At 42.1% G+C, this 17763-nt stretch overlaps 1 protein-coding gene across 4 annotated transcripts in view; it reads right to left on the bottom strand.

The window, feature by feature from the left end:
- The window catches only part of lama2 (laminin, alpha 2), a 385152-nt gene that overhangs the window by 79579 nt on the left and 287810 nt on the right, over positions 1-17763 (bottom strand). For all 4 annotated transcript variants that reach the window (XM_052095596.1, XM_052095599.1, XM_052095597.1 and 1 more), the window contains 2 exons: positions 3337-3479; positions 2405-2503 (listed from right to left, as the gene is read on the bottom strand). In XM_052095596.1, the coding sequence (XP_051951556.1) occupies positions 2405-2503; positions 3337-3479 (242 nt within the window). The remainder of the gene's footprint in view (positions 1-2404; positions 2504-3336; positions 3480-17763) is intronic.

Here is a 17763-nt window from a genome sequence, read left to right as displayed (position 1 = left end):
GCCAACAAGGTCAGCAGCTTACAGAGGAGTTCTTCATCACTAGTTTAATGAGCAAAGTACATTTTTTAACACCAAATAATGGTGCACTGTTGATAGACAGCATCACACAATGTCCTATTAGTTTTGTTCAGTACATTTAAGGATCAAGAGTAAGAGTAAAAAATTACTAATATATTTTTATTAGTATACTAATATAATTTTATTTTAAACAACACAGAGTTGAGACAGATGCTGAATTATAACATTAACAGTTGCCCATACTTAAGCATTTATAATAATCCATCACAAGTGCATCCCACACTATTTATGCTATGGTCAGAATATTGTAGAGACTTGGTGGAATATTTTGACTTCCACTTAGTAATCACCCAGAACCCCAAAGCAAACCACAGAGCAATGCCCTAGCAACCATTTAGTACACCCTAGCAACAGCATAGTATTATGCTAACAACCACTCAGAACACCTTAGAAACTGCATATCACTGCCTTGGCAACCCTTCACAATACATCAACATAGTGTGGCAATCACAAGTTTTACACAGGCATGCACCAACCACATTTTCTTCAGAAAATAAAATATCAAGATATTTATACATAATTCTAAAGCAGTCTGCAGTCAAAAAGCATGTTTTATTCTAACTTTACTACTAATATATTTTGCGCAGCCGTTTTCTGTGTTGGATGTGTAGCGCTGCAGTTTCAATAATCTTTTAAGCACTATTTACTGTAATAATTCGTGCTGTCGATTAACCACATTCATTTTGTGAGATTAAAAACAAAACAAAAAACAAAATTAATCATATGTAACTCAATCGTACGTAAATTCCTTAAGTTCTTTATTAATTAAAGTGAACACAAAACAAACAGGAACAAATGAAACATCCACGGGGGGAAAACTGAAACTAAAACAAGAAAACATCGAGGGTACACGGAACTGATGAGCAAGACGGGATAACAACGGCGAGACAGTCAACAGCGCAAACATAAGAAAATCTAATTTTCTTATGGGGAGGGGGGAACAACATAAACATGAAAAAACACATCCTCGGGCAGGCGAAACATGAAGAGCAACCATAACATAAACATTCAACGATCGACAAGGGAAAGGAAAACAAACAGGGTTTAAATACACAAGGTAATGGAACTAAACGATAAACGTGAAAACAATGAGTGAGTGCTGGCAGTGGTGAGGGCAGGGAACTATGGGAAAAGTAGTGCATGACAGGTGACAGGAGAAACATGGGGCAGACAACAAGGAAATCGTGACACTAATGTTGTTTATGTAAAGAAATTTTATTTTAAAAGGATATTTATGGTTTAGAGTGAAGAAACTATTGGTCCACACATAGTAAAAAGTCATTTTACTTCAATAACATCAAATTTAAGCCGGTTTTGATATTACTTATTGGGGTCAAAATAAATGCAAAGACATAATTCTAGAAGTATTAAAATATTTGTATTCATACTGTATACCCTTTAACAAACCAGAGTCCGAATTGTCCTGTTAGGTGGTTGTACAAAATCATTGGAGGATCATATTTGGCCTCATGTCTGTCACAGCAATGGCTCTTTGGAAATGAAAAAGTTGTTTGCAATCAGATTTTGTGCAATTCCTTTATGAAAGGTTTGAATCTACCAATAGCAGCTGCGGTGTTCGTGTTTATTTGTTTTTGTTTTTTCATTAGAACAGACACGAAAATAATGGCGATGATCCATGAAATATAAATTATGTCAAATCCTGAATTTGTCCTGATCGACCAATTCTCCAAAAGCCCAAATCTCCAATAATATTTAGGTAACATGGAGTTTCAATCCCACAAACAGAACTTTTTGGGCATTTTTATTTCAATTTGAGACAAGTGCCCATTGAAGGCAGTTCTTTCTTCAATGCCACAAGAACATTGAAGTGTTGGAGCTGAGCGTTTGTTTGTAAAGAGTAATTGTATCTATACTTGATGTATGTCTAATAAGTGCAAATGGCAGACTGTGGTACAACTTTTTGGGAAATATGACAGCTGGTCTCATTCATTAATCATACGTGGGCATGTTTCTGTGTGTAAAACAATATTCAAAATATTCACAATGGGCAAGGATATGTAAGCGCAGCGTAGTTCTAGCGGGAAGGCAAGCAGCAGTACATCATCGCACTATTAGCTGGGTAATTCCCAGCCAATCACATGTAAGCCGTTGCTATATAAGTCTGCTCACAATCTATCACATTGCTAACACGGCAACCTCCACCACCTCACCACCACCAGTTGAGTCCCGTCCAGCAGAAAATCTGGCAGAAGATTTGCGTGAGCACCTTTTCTGCGCATATGTGCAGGCAACATGCAACCTTTAGTGAACAAGACCCACTGTGTGTATATGAGTTTGTGAGAGTGCACGAGTATGTAGGACCCACCCTGCTGAGAAGTTCGTCCATCTCGGTGACCAGGCTGCCCAGGTTACTGTCGGCTAACTGTAGCAACCTCTCTGGCGCCCTCTGTGGAGAAAGCATGTGCTGCAAAAGACAAAACAAGAAAAGGGATATATTTATCATATGACAGGTGGGTGTCACCATGTCACCATGGAAACGACAGTGACAGGAGTGATATCTCATTTGGTTTCCAGCCTTAAAGGTTCCTTAGACATCACTGAATTCTGAATCATTTAATGAACAATTTCAGGAGGTCTATAAATGATCAGTAAGCACTGCAGTGCTAAACTGTTTTCTATTAAGTATATATAAACAGCACAGATATAGCAGTTGATCCATTCGTTTGACTTGATTAAAGCTTCATTGAGTTTTTCAAACTAATTGGAGCTCTTGAGCTGAAGTGAGCATGTAACTACAGGCATCCTGGTGATCCAAGAGGTGACTTCACAGGAAGTGAGTGTATCCAGCACGTCATAAACTCCCAAATGATCAATGTGGATTATTGTAACAAATCCTTCACTGAATCCATCAAGAGAGTACTGAATAAACATTTGACTCACAAGTCTTCATTACTTGAAATGGATTTTTAGGGAAGATTTTACTAGATGACCTAGCAGAGTAACCATAAGTGCAGTTCATCACATTAACTATAAACATGTTCCACTAACATTTAATCAGAAGTGTCACAATACTTTTAGTCTCCATTTTAAACAATATCATTTTTCTTATCATTTGAAACCTAGCAATGTGGAATGTTTTGTTTGAAAAGTACACTTGTGCTATCTTTCTGTAGAACAAATGGCATTCAGACATATTTAAGAGTGGCGACTTAAGTGTCCAAACACCTTATATAAAAGTCATCCTCTCTGAGCCCTTACTGTATATGCCCCCTTTGCTGTCATTAACATCATTCTCACCTTGAGTTCTTCTGTCATGTTCTCGAATCGATAGAGCACTTTATATGGCAGGGGGAGGGGCAGAGTTAGATTGACACTGCCAATCAAACGCAGCAGACGTTCCATGTCACGGATCAAGAGGCCCGCGCAGTCATCATCACATGCTGCAAAGACACACACACACACACACACACACACATACGAAAACACATCAGATTCATATAACACACACACATATTTTCACTGGAGAAAACACTTGCATTACTGCACACACTGTGGGTGATACTGCTAAAACACTGCATGCATTCTCAATGACACGTCACCTTACAAGCTGACACCTGAATGCATGTGCGAGGGCCAAGGTTCAAAGGCCCTTAACAGCCCCACACTGTGTCTATTTGGGAAGCATGTGGCAGATCACGACATGTCAAAACCAGATTGTTCCCATTAAACATCAATGAAAGCGATTGTTGTGCTTCGAGTGATGGATGTCTGGTTTCTATTTTTGTCACACTGCAGAGGTACGCCATCCACTATTTTCCCTGTCTGTCTCTAATAAAATAATTTTATTATCAAATATTATGTGTGACTTGTTTTAATGAATTTTACTTGTTATATATTTAAAAGACTTTGGACAGTTTCATCAAAGACAGCTCATTCCTGGTCTCTGGATTACTATTTTAAAGCATCTATTGTTTTTAACCACATATATGTGCAGTTAGTAATGCAAATATATGGTGCAAATTCACTAACCAGCTGCAGCACTTTAACTTATGGTATTTTAGTGAAGACACCTGTGTATTATTCACTAAACAACCCTCATAGAGTTCCCACCCGTCCCATAAAGTACCGTATCGAATCAATACAGGATACAATTTGTACGATGGCACGACAGCAAAATCATTCAAGATCATTAACTTAACCTTGAAATTGATTGTAAATGCTGCCTACAGTGGTTAAGGGACTGTTTGAAAAGTCCACACATTGTGCTAAAATTAGGCATGCAACGATACACAAATTTCACAACACGATACAAGCACCCACAAATGTTTCGCTCAAACGTATTCATGAATTCAAAATAAGTCTTTAAATCATAAATGCCACAAAAATGTCTGACATTGGCAACAAAAAGCAGAGCTCTAAGTAACTTAAACAACAGAACTGCATTTATTTTGTTTAACTCTTGAGAAAAACGAATATGAACTCACGATTTTTATGTTTTTCTTGAGAAAATAAGTTTGTCTATACTCTAGTAATTTCTATTTGTATAGCACTTTTCACAATACATATAGTTTCAAAACAGCTTTATAGAAAATCATGCCTTGTTCTCTGAAAGCCCCCTGTGAACAAGTTGAAGGAAAAAACTCCTTTCAATGTTATTTAGTGGTCAAAAAAACTGACCTCTGATTTTACGATATATGTTCATAATCCATTATTTAGCGGCTTGAGCAGAAAATGATCGGCACACATAATTTATTTTGCCCTCATCCCCATTTCAGTTTATTGGCATTATTACCAGATTATAACATGTGCGCATATGTTGTTCTCAAAGCTGTTTACATTTTTAAGTTAAAAACAGATTAAATTCTCATATAATCATGTAACTATCTGCCACAAACAAAGTTTAAAACACCTTTAAAAAACATGAGCGATTGCCGCGGACCGTCTTAATCCATCTAGTTTCTTAAGGAAAGGCAGGAAGGAGGGACAGCTGCTCACCTCCCCATCCATCCCCTCCACGGGAAGTGTGTGATTCTGGGGCAGGATTATGGCCTCTACGTGTCATTCACAATGGACGGTTACCCCTGTCAAACCCTTGTCGACACCGGCTCCACCTTTTCCCTTGTAGGGCCATCTATCTTACTGGGCACCACAGGGCTGTGGCCCTGAATAGGCATCCGCACAGAAATATATGCGGACAGTGACTGGAGAGAAAGCCATCCTCTGGCTCACTAATATCGAGGACAATCATGGGGCTGGATCTTTTGCACTGTTTAGGTGCGTGCATTGATGTGCCGTTTGGGTTGTGCAAAGCCCCAGCTACCTTTGAGCACCTGATGGAGCAGGTGCTCCAAAACATTCCTCCCTGCCATTGTTCAATCTATCTGGATAACCTGCTGCTGCACGCAAAGGACTTTGAAGGGGCACTGACAAATCTGCGGGAGGTCTTCGGCGCAATCCGCAGAGGTGGTTTACTGCTGAGTCCCAAAAAGTGCACACGTTTTTGGTTCATCATACACTACAGCCACAAGTACTGAGAGCGGTGCATGGCTTGGTGGGGGGGGCGGGCCATTCTGGTATTGCCGAGACTCTAAACCGGTTACGAGCTCATTTCCACTGGGTGGGGTGCCGTGAGGATTTGAAGCTATATGTGCATTGTTGTAAAGGACCGACTCAAACACTGCAGCAGAACTTGGTAGGAGCCTTGATGGAGCGAGCTGGCATGGACATATTTGGCCAGTTACCCTTCTCTTAAGCCAGTAATCGCTATGTCATCGCCACATCACTAAGTGGCCTGAGGTGTAAGCAATCCCTGACCAACCAGAAATTCCTGGTGGCCCAAGTATAGTTTACCTTCGTGAGCTGTTGGAGCATTTACGGACAGTACATGCCATGGCTCAGGAGCGACAAGAGGCAGCAGTTGGTAAACAAATGTGCGCTTTCATATATTCTGGTCAACCTAGTTCAAACACAGCTGGACTGCGCACAACTCTGAATGCAGGAATCTCGAGATTTGTTTTTCTAAGTTTTAAACTGTGTTTAACTTGACACAGAATCCTATAAAGACAGTGCATTTATGAAGCGACACAACCAAAGTGAGATGCTTCAAAAGAATCCATCTGAAGCATTGTGTACATTGACGTGTCATTAGAAAAGACCTTATAATAAGTCTACTTTGGACATATTGACAAATTCAATTGTAAAACGGATGAACAGTGAAATGTAAGCTGTAGGCCAATGATAGACATTTGTTCAATGATATGAAATACAAAAAACAATATGTTTTTTACTTCTAAAGCCACTTATTGCCTAATCAATGATCTACTCATCTGCCACAATAATGTAATGTATTTTAATTATCTGAATTATTACATTTATTATATTTATAATTATATAAATATAAATATTTACAAATATTTAATTATTATATATTTCATTATTTTTATTTTGGGGGCCTTTCTCTGTAAATATTAATATATGCAATTTCTTGTTAATTTGAATGATAAATTATTCAAATTATTTATTATCTATATTAGTTACTTAATTTATTGATTAATTTGATTGATTGATTGATTGATTGGTATATCATGTAATTCTTTGATTAAATATATATAAACATTAGGGCTGTCGATTTAACACGTTAATTCAGTGCGATTAAACGCAATGCCCCGGACGACGGAAGATTCCTGAGGAATGCAAGCTTGTAGTACCATCTGTTTATTCCAGAGGGCAGTAAGTGAAGTTTCAGCTGTATGAGCAACGCACAGTTTATACAGTGAAGAAAACACTTCAGTAGGCAGAACAACACAAACATGCGTTACGTTCAAAACACTTGATGGACCACAAATGCGAACTAAGGGATCTCAAGATGTGTTTAAAGATTGAGTATTAAACTATATTTAACTTAAAACAGTGACCTAAACATTTTATGTTTATGATGCATTGCACCCGAGACGCGACACAAGCATGTCTGACGCTGGATTGAGATGGTGCAAAATTTGGAAATTACCCATTAATATTTAATCATGAATAAAATCAAATACATTTCCTTCAAACTTATTTATAAGTACTACCTCACTAATTACTTTCTTGTAGAGAGATTTATTTGTGATGTCGATATATTCTGTACATTTTGTGGTCTGCAGGAGGAAATTTTTTTCATTTATTTTGGAGTTGTCCCGACTTGACTTGTTTTTGGTCTGATTTCTGCAAGATTGTTAGAGATCATATCATTCCCAGCTTTCAACTTTGTTTTATTTATTTATTTTTTAGCTATAACGTTTCTCTTCATAAGGAATATTATTTGATTAATGTTCTGCTTTTGTTGGCAAAGTTTAGTATTCATAAATGCAAGTATGGTGGTTATAAACCATTAGTTTTCATTTTTAATTCAGAGGTTCAGCAATACCTAAGAACAATTTCCAATTTGAGTAAAAATAAAGCTGTAAAGTGTATTGAAATATGTAAACAATTTGATATTTTTATTAAACTGTTTATTTATTTTCCTTTTTGTTGTTGTTTGTTTTAATATACCTCTTTGCTCTAGATGTAAAAGTTTTGTAAGCATTAATAATAATAAAAAAAAGAAAATCTGACGCAGTTGAACATTGACGGGTCCTTAAACAAGCCCTCATAATAAATCTCCAATTGATTGACAAATTCACTTGTGAAATGGATTTCTGTGAACTGTATAACAATGATTAACTTATGATCAATAATATGGTAGTAAACAATACATTGTATTCTAAAGCCGCTTTTTGTATTGTGTTATTAATGATTGACTCTTCTGCCACAAGAATGTAATGCATTTTAATTATCTGAATATTATATATATATATATATATATATATATATATATATAAATAATTTTTAAATATTTAAAGACAACTATGTATAATTATATATTGATAAAAATATGTATAATCATTATATATTGAATTATTGTTATATGAGGGGCTTTCTCAGCAAATATTTGTATATGCGATTAAATGCAATTAATTAATCAAGACATCATGTAATTAATTCATTTAAAAAATGTTATCGATTGACAGCCCTAATAAAAATATATTGTTCATCGTTAATCCATGATACCTAATGTATTAACTATTTTTTTCTTATTGTAAAGTATATATATATATATATATATATATATATATATATATATATATATATATATATATATATACACTCACCTAAAGGATTATTAGGAACACCTGTTCAATTTCTCATTAATGCAATTATCTAATCAACCAATCACATGGCAGTTGCTTCAATGCATTTAGGGGTGTGGTCCTGGTCAAGACAATCTCCTGAACTCCAAACTGAATGTCAGAATGGGAAAGAAAGGTGATTTAAGCCATTTTGAGCGTGGCATGGTTGTTGGTGCCAGGCGGGCGGTCTGAGTATTTCACAATCTGCTCAGTTACTGGGATTTTCACGCTACAACCATTTCTAGGGTTTACAAAGAATGGTGTGAAAAGGGAAAAACATCCAGTATGCGGCAGTCCTGTGGGCTGAAAATGCCTTGTTGATGCTAGAGGTCAGAGGAGAATGGGCCGACTGATTCAAGCTGATAGAAGAGCAACTTTGCCTGAAATAACCACTCGTTACAACCGAGGTATGCAGCAAAGCATTTGTGAAGCCACAACACGCACAACCTTGAGGTGGCTGGGCTACAACAGCAGAAGACCCCACCGGTACCACTCATCTCCACTACAAATAGGAAAAAGAGGCTACAATTTGCAAGAGCTCACCAAAATTGGACAGTTGAAGATTGGAAAAATGTTGCCTGGTCTGATGAGTCTCGATTTCTGTTGAGACATTCAGATGGTAGAGTCAGAATTTGGCGTAAACAGAATGAGAACATGGATCCATCATGCCTTGTTACCACTGTGCAGGCTGGTGGTGGTGGTGTAATGGTGTGGGGGATGTTTTCTTGGCACACTTTAGGCCCCTTAGTGCCAATTGGGCATCGTTTAAATGCCACGGCCAACCTGAGCATTGTTTCTGACCATGTCCATCCCTTTATGGCCACCATGTACCCATCCTCTGATGGCTACTTCCAGCAGGATAATGCACCATGTCACAAAGCTCGAATCATTTCAAACTGGTTTCTTGAACATGACAATGAGTTCACTGTACTAAAATGGCCCCCACAGTCACCAGATCTCAACCCAATAGAGCATCTTTGGGATGTGGTGGAGCAGGAGCTTCGTGCCCTGGATGTGCATCCCACAAATCTCCATCAACTGCAAGATGCTATCCTATCAATATGGGTCAACATTTCTAAAGAATGCTTTCAGCACCTTGTTGAATCAATGCCACGTAGAATTAAGGCAGTTCTGAAGGCGAAAGGGGGTCAAACACAGTATTAGTATGGTGTTCCTAATAATCCTTTAGGTGAGTGTATATATATATATATATATATACTGTGTACATTTACTTAACACTTTATTACTAACGTGTCTAATGTTGTCTTCTGCTGTTGTAGCCCATCCACCTCAAGGTTCGACATGTTGTGCATTCAGAGATGATATTCTGCACAATAAAATTGTACAGAGTGGTTATCTGAGTTACTGTAGACTTTCTGTCAGTTCAAACCAGTCTGGCCATTCTCTGTTAATCTCTCTCATCAACAAGACATTTCTGTCCACAGAACTGCCGCTCACTGGATGATTTTTGTTTTTGGCACCATTCTGAGTAAATTCTAAATTCTGAGTAAGTTGTGTGTGAAAATCCCAGAAATACTCAAACCAGCCCGTCTGACACCAACAATCATGCCATGCTCCAAATCACTGAGATCACACATTTCCCCATTCTGATGGTTGATGTGAACTTTAACTGAAGCTCCTGACCCGTATCTGCATGATTTTATGCACTGCACTGTTACCACAAGATTGGCTGATTAGATAATCACATGAATAAACAGGTGTACGTAATAAAGTGGTTACATTTATGCATTTGGCAGACGCTTTTATCCAAAGCGACTTACAGTGCACTTATTACAGGGACAATCCCCCCGGAGCAACCTGGAGTTAAGTGCCTTGCTCAAGGGCCCAACAGTGGCATCTTGGTGGTGCTGGGGCTTGAACCCCCGACCTTCTGGTCAGTAACCCTGAGCCTCAACCACTGAGAACACCACTGCCAATGGTTAGTGAGTGTATGCAGCATTTGCAAGCAAGGGGAGTATCGCCACCTGTTTTAACACTTCGAGCATTGACTTAAATGTAAATTTTGAAACTGCTGTCTACTTTAAAAATGTAAGTTGTTCACAAGTTGCTATATAAGGACAGCAATGGTTGTCTGTTTAATTAATCATCATTTGTCAAACATGCATACAGTTTATGCACTTAAAGTATGATGTGTAATTTGGCTGACAGCCGTTGTAGTCATTATGTAGCAACTTGTTAGCAACTCACATTTGTTCTGTGTTAGTGAACATTCAGAGATGACGTGCAGCTTCGAGGTTCAACAGCCTCAAGCCACTGCACCTCTATGTGATGGGACACATCATTGGTTGCTTACAGTGTCCACCAGAGCTTGCGGCATGCACATATCATGTATGTGTCTTTGTGTGTAAGGACAACCATGTTAACGGCCAATGATGGACAACAGATCCTGAGGCAAGAATGCCTTTTGTCTCCAATCCTCCCTATCACAACATTACTTTAACTCATTCAATATTCCTCCCTCATCGTCATCTATCTGCTCTGAGGATGCACACTTGGAAGTAGCCATGTCCCCGAGCACCTCTCTCTCTTTCTCTTGCACTCTCTCTCTCTAGATTAAACCTGAGCGAGGTTGAAACTCGAGGGAGCAGGACTTCTCAAGCGTGAAATTTAACACAGAGTGTGAAACAGCTCCTGGCAGCCTATTATGAGTGTTTGACATGCCACGAGCGATAGTGGAAATAAAATAAATAAATAAAATAGAGTAAAAAAGACACCAACAAGTAGAGCGTGAGTTTCGCTGTGGACAGAAAGCGCAGCTCAATTTAACCTCTTATAAAAATGTAGCTATTAAGATTTCCTGCAAAGATCTTTTCACACCAAAAAACTGAACGAGTAATGGTGTAAAAACGACATGAATAGATAAATACTCGACTGCAGGGTTTCTGGAAAGAAAAAAGTCATAGAAATTAAGAGGGCATTTAGTACTAAAGGTTTTTATTATTTTAAATGTTCCAGTTTAAATAGAAGTTACTGTATGGTCTTCAGACAACATTGGGGGCTTGCTGTCAGTTATTACAGAATGACGCTAACAACATTTACAATGGAAGTGTATTGGGCAAGTGTACTAAAGGATTTCAAAATAGGAAACTTTTATTATTATTCAATGAACAATATTATTACAGCATTTATTAATCTTTGATAATGTTCATTTTAATATATACTAATACATTATTAAAGTAAAAGCGAATTATAACATCAATTTACTATTAATACACAATTAATTAACATGAATTATCAATGAACAAATAACAACTTGTTGTTTATTTTTGTTTATCCTCAGTGTTACTGAGGAATCTTAAAAAAAAATCGAGTTAAAAACCCATGTGTTAAGTTTGTAGAAATGTAATCTTTAAATCCATGTTGGTTTCACACATTTTTTAAAAACATTTAGAGCATTTTCTAAAAAAAATGTATTAAATAAAAATGAATGTGGTGTAACCATCAGGTAAAATATATTTAAATACTTTCCATGCAACTTGAATACATGAGAGTACACAACTTAATCTTTCATTAAAAAAAAGGTTTCAAACTTTATTTATTATTATTATTTATGTATTTATGTCACAAAAATCATTCATTTTTGAGATGAGGATATCAAGAAGTTTTTTTTGGATTACTCGATTTGACCTGAACAAAATGTGCCTTTTTATAAAAATTGTTGATATTCAATTATATGAAAAATATATATATATATATATATATATATATATATATATATATATATATATATATATATATATATATATATATATGTATATATATATATTTAACTTCACACACACAGTCATGAAGTATAAAGGGCTTATCTCTATTTTATTCTTTTTCACCAACATGTCATTACACCACCTGACTTTGATTTCCTAGACAAATGTTTTTCAAATATTAATCATATTTTAAAACAAAATTGTTTCACTGCTTTTTAAAAAAAGAAATAATATAAAATTATTCTGCAACACTCATGCCAACATATCGTTTTATTTATTTATTTTTCAGCTTTTATTTGATTTATTTTTAATGTCTCCGGACAGTTACACCACATGACAATTTGACTTTAACCCCAAAAAAATATAAATATAAAAATGAAAACATGTTCAACATAGTAGTGGTATATTCAAGTAATTGTTTTGTGGGAATTGCATTTTTTAATTAAGCATTTAACAGATCTGGAGTTTTCTAATTTGTCTAATGGTGGCTGAAAAACTTTTGTGTCTGGTTATGAGTTATAGATGTAATTCTTGGTGATGTAGTTTGTTCTGTTAACAGTAACTGTGCTTGTCAAATGAATATACATGTTCATTACAGGAGTTGGAAATGACTTTACAAAGTCCAGTTTAGCACTTTTATCACAGCAGTCTCAGGTTAACCTATGTAATGTTTAAGTCTTGTGGCTACACTTTAAAAAACAGTGTGTATTTATTGTTTATCCCGATGCAATGCCCCATAGACTTCCATTGTAAGTTTTTACAATAAGCAGAAAATATGTTTGTTTCAAAGATCTAAGGGATGAATCTACTTTTTTTAGACTAAAATAAATATTAAAATAACTTATTTTATTTAAATCTCATATATTTCACCTGTGCCCCCTTGTTCCCCTTCTGTCGCTCTCTCCACGTTGTGTCAGAGAAGCGACACTAGGGGTCTCTCTTGAGCGCCGATATATACCTCTGTTCTATGAAAAAAGGCCAATGAGAAGTTGGCAGACGGTATTTGCATATCCCTCCCCCGGACATACAGGCATTTAAGCGGGGCGAATACGGGAGTTCATTCAGAAAATTTCTTCGGAGCCGATGGTTGTGTATGCAGTTGCTGCGAGTTACACGGCTTTCTCCTTCATGCACGGCTGTGCATTCTTGCCCCTGGGCGCTTCGACAGCGCAGACAAGAGTTATTCTAAAAGAGTAATTTCGCTCTAAAAAAAAGAGTAAAACACAGCGGCGATGAACGTCCTTCTCAGGACGCGTCTTTTTAAAGACGATTTTTCCGCCCGTGTAGTTTCTGGATGCGGTTGATTTCTCCCCACCTCTGATGGTCAGAAAAACTGCCTTGCATACCTGGGTTGCGATCACACACAGGCAGCGTTTCTATGAATGGTCTATGTTTTCAGTACGAGAACATAGCCATGACAGCATTGCAGTCGTAGGCTTTTTCTTGTAGTGAGAGAAAGACATTTCAGCCGCCCCCCGCGCCTGGCCTCCTTCCTACGGGATTGAGGCAGGCGCCACGGGCGAGGAAGAGGATCTGGGGACAATGATGGGCTCCGTTTCGCCGGGTGAACCCCTTAGAAACCCCCTGCCTCCCCGGCACGCTTGCTTGTTTCCGTCCGAGCTCGGGATGAGCATTCTCTCCAATGGGTTATGTTTTCAGTGTGAGAACAGAATATGGCAGCATTGCGATCTCTGCTTTCTCTTGTAGTGAGAGAAAGCCATTTCAGCCGCCCCCCCACGCCTCGCCTCCTTCCTACGGGATTGAGGCAGTCGCCGCGGGCGATGAAAGATGATCTAGGGAGAATAACGGGACACTTTCGCCGGGTAAATCCCCTTGAAACCTCCCGCCTCCCCGGCACGCTTGCCTGCTTCCCCCGAGCTTGGGATTAGTGCGGTCCGCTTAATGGCCTACCGTCCGGTCCCTCGAGCTCCCCGCCATTGGATGATGATATCACCGCTGCATCGGAGAGCGTAACAGCAGCGTCGGATGCGGATAACTCGCCTGGGCCGCCACCCAAAATCTGCACTTGGGTAGTCCTGTTCTTGACGTGCCGCAGGAACTGCACTCAAACAGGCAATGGCCACCCCCGTGGTCCAGAAACGCAACGCATGGACAGGACCAGGTCGCAGTACAGGAGGCAGACATAGCACGCTTTCTCAAAAGGCCCCCGTCTCCCAGCTCCGTCCATTCGGCGACACCACTTGACGACTCCGCCCAGCAGTCCTCAGTGGTGAAGAAACAGACGAAGGCTATTTCACACATCCTGCCCTGCCGCAAATCTGCCGCCAGGGGCCATGCCCTGTCTGCTCGCCGAGGGCGTCCTCCTGCGGCTTTCAAGAAAGAAAGAAAGTGGTGCTCCGCCTCAACTAACAAAAGAGAGTGGGCTCAGCTCTCAGCCCCAGCGTCGAGCTCCCCGCAGAAGTTGGACGCCCCTCGTCTCACAGACCCCCTCGAGGACCCGGAAGGCTCCCAGGTGCTCCTGAGATGACTGACCCTGAGACCGAGACGGTAGCTCCGGAGCTATAATAGAGCTATTTCCTTTTGTCTCTGGGTCACCTGGCCTGCAAATGCCATTCTCACGGCACTTTGCTTCCAGGTCTCAACAGTCCCGGCATGCTGGACGCGGCCACAGTCTGCCTTCAGCCCCATGACTGTTCCCCGGCCGGCCGGTTCAGACGAGTCCAGAGGACGCCAACATCAGACCTCCTCCTCAGTCACGAACCCGCCCCCTGCCGGATGCGTGGAGAAAGGAAAATGCTTCGAGTCTGTTCTCAGCACCAGAGCCTCGGGATGCTTCACTGCCTCCCGACGCCGTATTACCTGTTCCGCCCCGCTGCGAAGCCTCGCCGGGTACGTCCAAAATAGAGGCGTGGCTTTCACTGCCCAACCCGTCAAGCTGGCTGCACCGGACCATTCGACTCGGTTATGCAACTCAGTTTGCCAGGCCTCCGGCCCCTTCGCGGGCATCCATTATTCCGCAGTATACGGCGAACATGCCAAGTCCCTGCGTGAAGAAATCGCCTCTCTGCTAATGAAAGACGCGATAGAGCCTGTACCTCCAACCGAAACGAAGAAAGGTTTCTACAGCCCTTACTTCGTTGTACCCAAGAAAGGCGGCGGCTTACGACCAATCTTGGACCTGCGAGTTTTCAACCGGGCTCTGTCCAAACTCCCTTTCAAAATGCTCACCCAGAAACAAAATTCTGGCTGGTATCTAGATTGGTTCGCAGCGGTAGACCTGAAGGACGCGTACTTTCACGTCTCGATCCTGCCACAAAGCCGACCCGTTCTACGGTTCACGTTCGACGGTCGGGCGTATCAGTACGAAAGTCCTCCCCTTCAGCCTGTCTCTGTCCCCTCATCCTGGCCCGAGAGTTACTATGCGCGCACAGAGACCGAATGCTTAGGCACCTTAGCCGTTTGGGGCTTCAGGTCAACTGGGAAAAGAGTGAGCTCGACCCCGGTTCAGAGCATCTCTTTTCTCAGCATAGGAGTTAGACTCAGTCTCAATGTCAACACTTCTCTCCAACAAGCGTACACAGTCGGTGCTGAAATGCCTCGCTTCCCTCAAGCCAGGCACTGTGGTCCCTTTTACATTTCACAAAGGCTCCTGGGGCATATGGCATCCTCCGCGGCGGCACGCGCGGTGTGAGAATCACCAGCGCCTGCCGCCAAACCTTCAAACCCTGGACAGACCTCTGCTTTCTACGGGCAAGAGTACCCTTGCAGCAGGTGTCCCGACACATCCTGGTCACAACCGACGCCTCCAAACCGGGTTAGGGCGCCGTGTGCAACGGGCACGCAGCAGCATGCCGTTGGAACCGGCCCCGCTGCGTTGGCACATCAACTGCCTAGAGCTGCTGGCTGTTTACTTTTACCTGAGGAAGTTTCTCCCGTTAATTTGAGACAAACATGTCCTAGTCAGGACAGACAGCACCACAGTGGTAGCCTACATAAATCGCCAAGGCGGAGTAGGCTCCCACCACATGTCACAGCTCGTCCGTCGTGGAGCCAGCAGCGACTCAAGTCACTGCGCACCACTCACATCCCCGGCAACCTCAATGTGATAGCGGACACGCTGTCACGACAACGCTTGCCCAGAGGGGAGTGGAGGCTCCACCCCCAGTCGGTCCAGCTGATCTGGGACCGGTTCTGCAAGGCCCAGGTAGACCTGTTTGCCTCCCAAGAAACCTCCCACTGCCCGCTCTGGTATGCCCGGACAGAGGCTCCCCTCAGGGCGGACGCTTTGGCACACAGGTGCTGTGCAAGGTCAGCGAGGACAAAGAGCAAGTCATTCTGGTGGCCCCCTAAACTGGCCCACCCGGACTTGGCTCTCGGACCTCACGCTCCTCGCGACAGCCCCTCCCTGGCGAATTCCGCTGAGGAAGGACCTCCTTTCCCAGGGACGGGGCACGCTCTGGCACCCACACCCAGACCTCTGGAACCTCCACGTCTGGCCCTTGGACGGGATGTGGAAGATCTAGCTGGTCTACCACCGACCGTCATAGATACTATCAACCAAACCAGAGCCCCCTCTACCAGGCATCTTACGCCCTAAAGTGGCGCTTGTTCACAAATTGGTGTTCTTCCCGGGCTGAAGACCCACAGAGGTGCACGGTTAGGTCAGTGCTCGTGTTTCTACAGGAGAGGCTGGAGAGGAGGCTGTCCCCCTCCACCCTCAAGGTGTATGTCGCCGCCATCGCGGCTCACCACGACACGATAGACGGCAAGTCTCTAGGTAAGCACGACTTAATTATCAGGTTCCCAAAAGGTGCCCGGAGGCTAACTCCCTCCCGGCCTAACCTGTTTCCCTCCTGGGATCTCTCGATTGTCCTCACGGGCCTCCAGAGACCCCCCTTCGAGCAGCTAGATTCAGCTGGACTCAGGGCCCTCTCTCTCAAGACAGCCCTGCTGATCGCGCTCGCCTTCATCAAGAGGGTCGGGGACCTGCAAGCGTTCTCTTTTAGCGACACTTGCCTGGAGTTCGGTCCAGCAGACACATACGTGATCCTAAGACCACGACCGGGCTACGTGCCCAAGGTTCCTACCACGGCCTTCAGAGACCAGGTAGTGAACCTGCAAGCACAACCCTTTCGTTGCTGTGTCCGGTACGTGCTTTGCGTATCTATCTGGACCGCACGCAGAGCTCTAGACGTTCTGAGCAGGTCTTTGTCTGCTTCGGGGGACAGCAGAAAGGGAAAGCTGTCTCCAACAGAGGCTCGGCATTGGGTTGTCGGCGCCATTTTCCTGGCTTATCGTGCCCCCCCCTCCCCCCTCGTGGGTCCGAGCTCACTCAACCAGGAGTGTTGCGTCCTCATGGGCAGCAGGGTGGGCAACACCTAACACTTTCGCGAGATTCTGCAATCTCCAAATTGAGTCAGTATAGTCCCGTGTTCTCTCAGGTACGAGCCCGTAGATCTCGGTAACACGCTGATGATCTGGCCGGGTGAATCGCTTGCGCCTAGTGCCCTTTCCCTCAGCTGAGGTAAAATAGTGTGCCTTTGTTCCCAGGAGACCCCATCTTCGGATCCCTGGTTGATTCCTCCCTAGCCCTTTTGGGTTCGCAGTTCAGCGGAGGAACTCGCCGACCCATGCCACTACGGGTACTCAATCTACCCTGTACTGGAATAGGTGCTCCACAGGTTAAGGCCTCCTGTTCGGACTCCCCCTGTGTGTAATTCCGCGGTACTGTCCCCTCATGAGCGGACTCCCGTGTCTCCCTTAGGCAGTTACAGTTGCCTCGGTCGCCGTGCTGTAAGCATCCCCCCTCTACGAGGCTGGATCTACCACCG

The sequence above is a fragment of the Xyrauchen texanus genome, chromosome 28, assembly GCF_025860055.1.
Source record: "Xyrauchen texanus isolate HMW12.3.18 chromosome 28, RBS_HiC_50CHRs, whole genome shotgun sequence".
Classification (NCBI taxonomy): Eukaryota; Metazoa; Chordata; class Actinopteri; order Cypriniformes; family Catostomidae; genus Xyrauchen; species Xyrauchen texanus.
The sequence above is the reverse complement of the archived record's forward strand: the minus strand, read 5'-3'. Positions and strand labels throughout refer to the sequence as shown.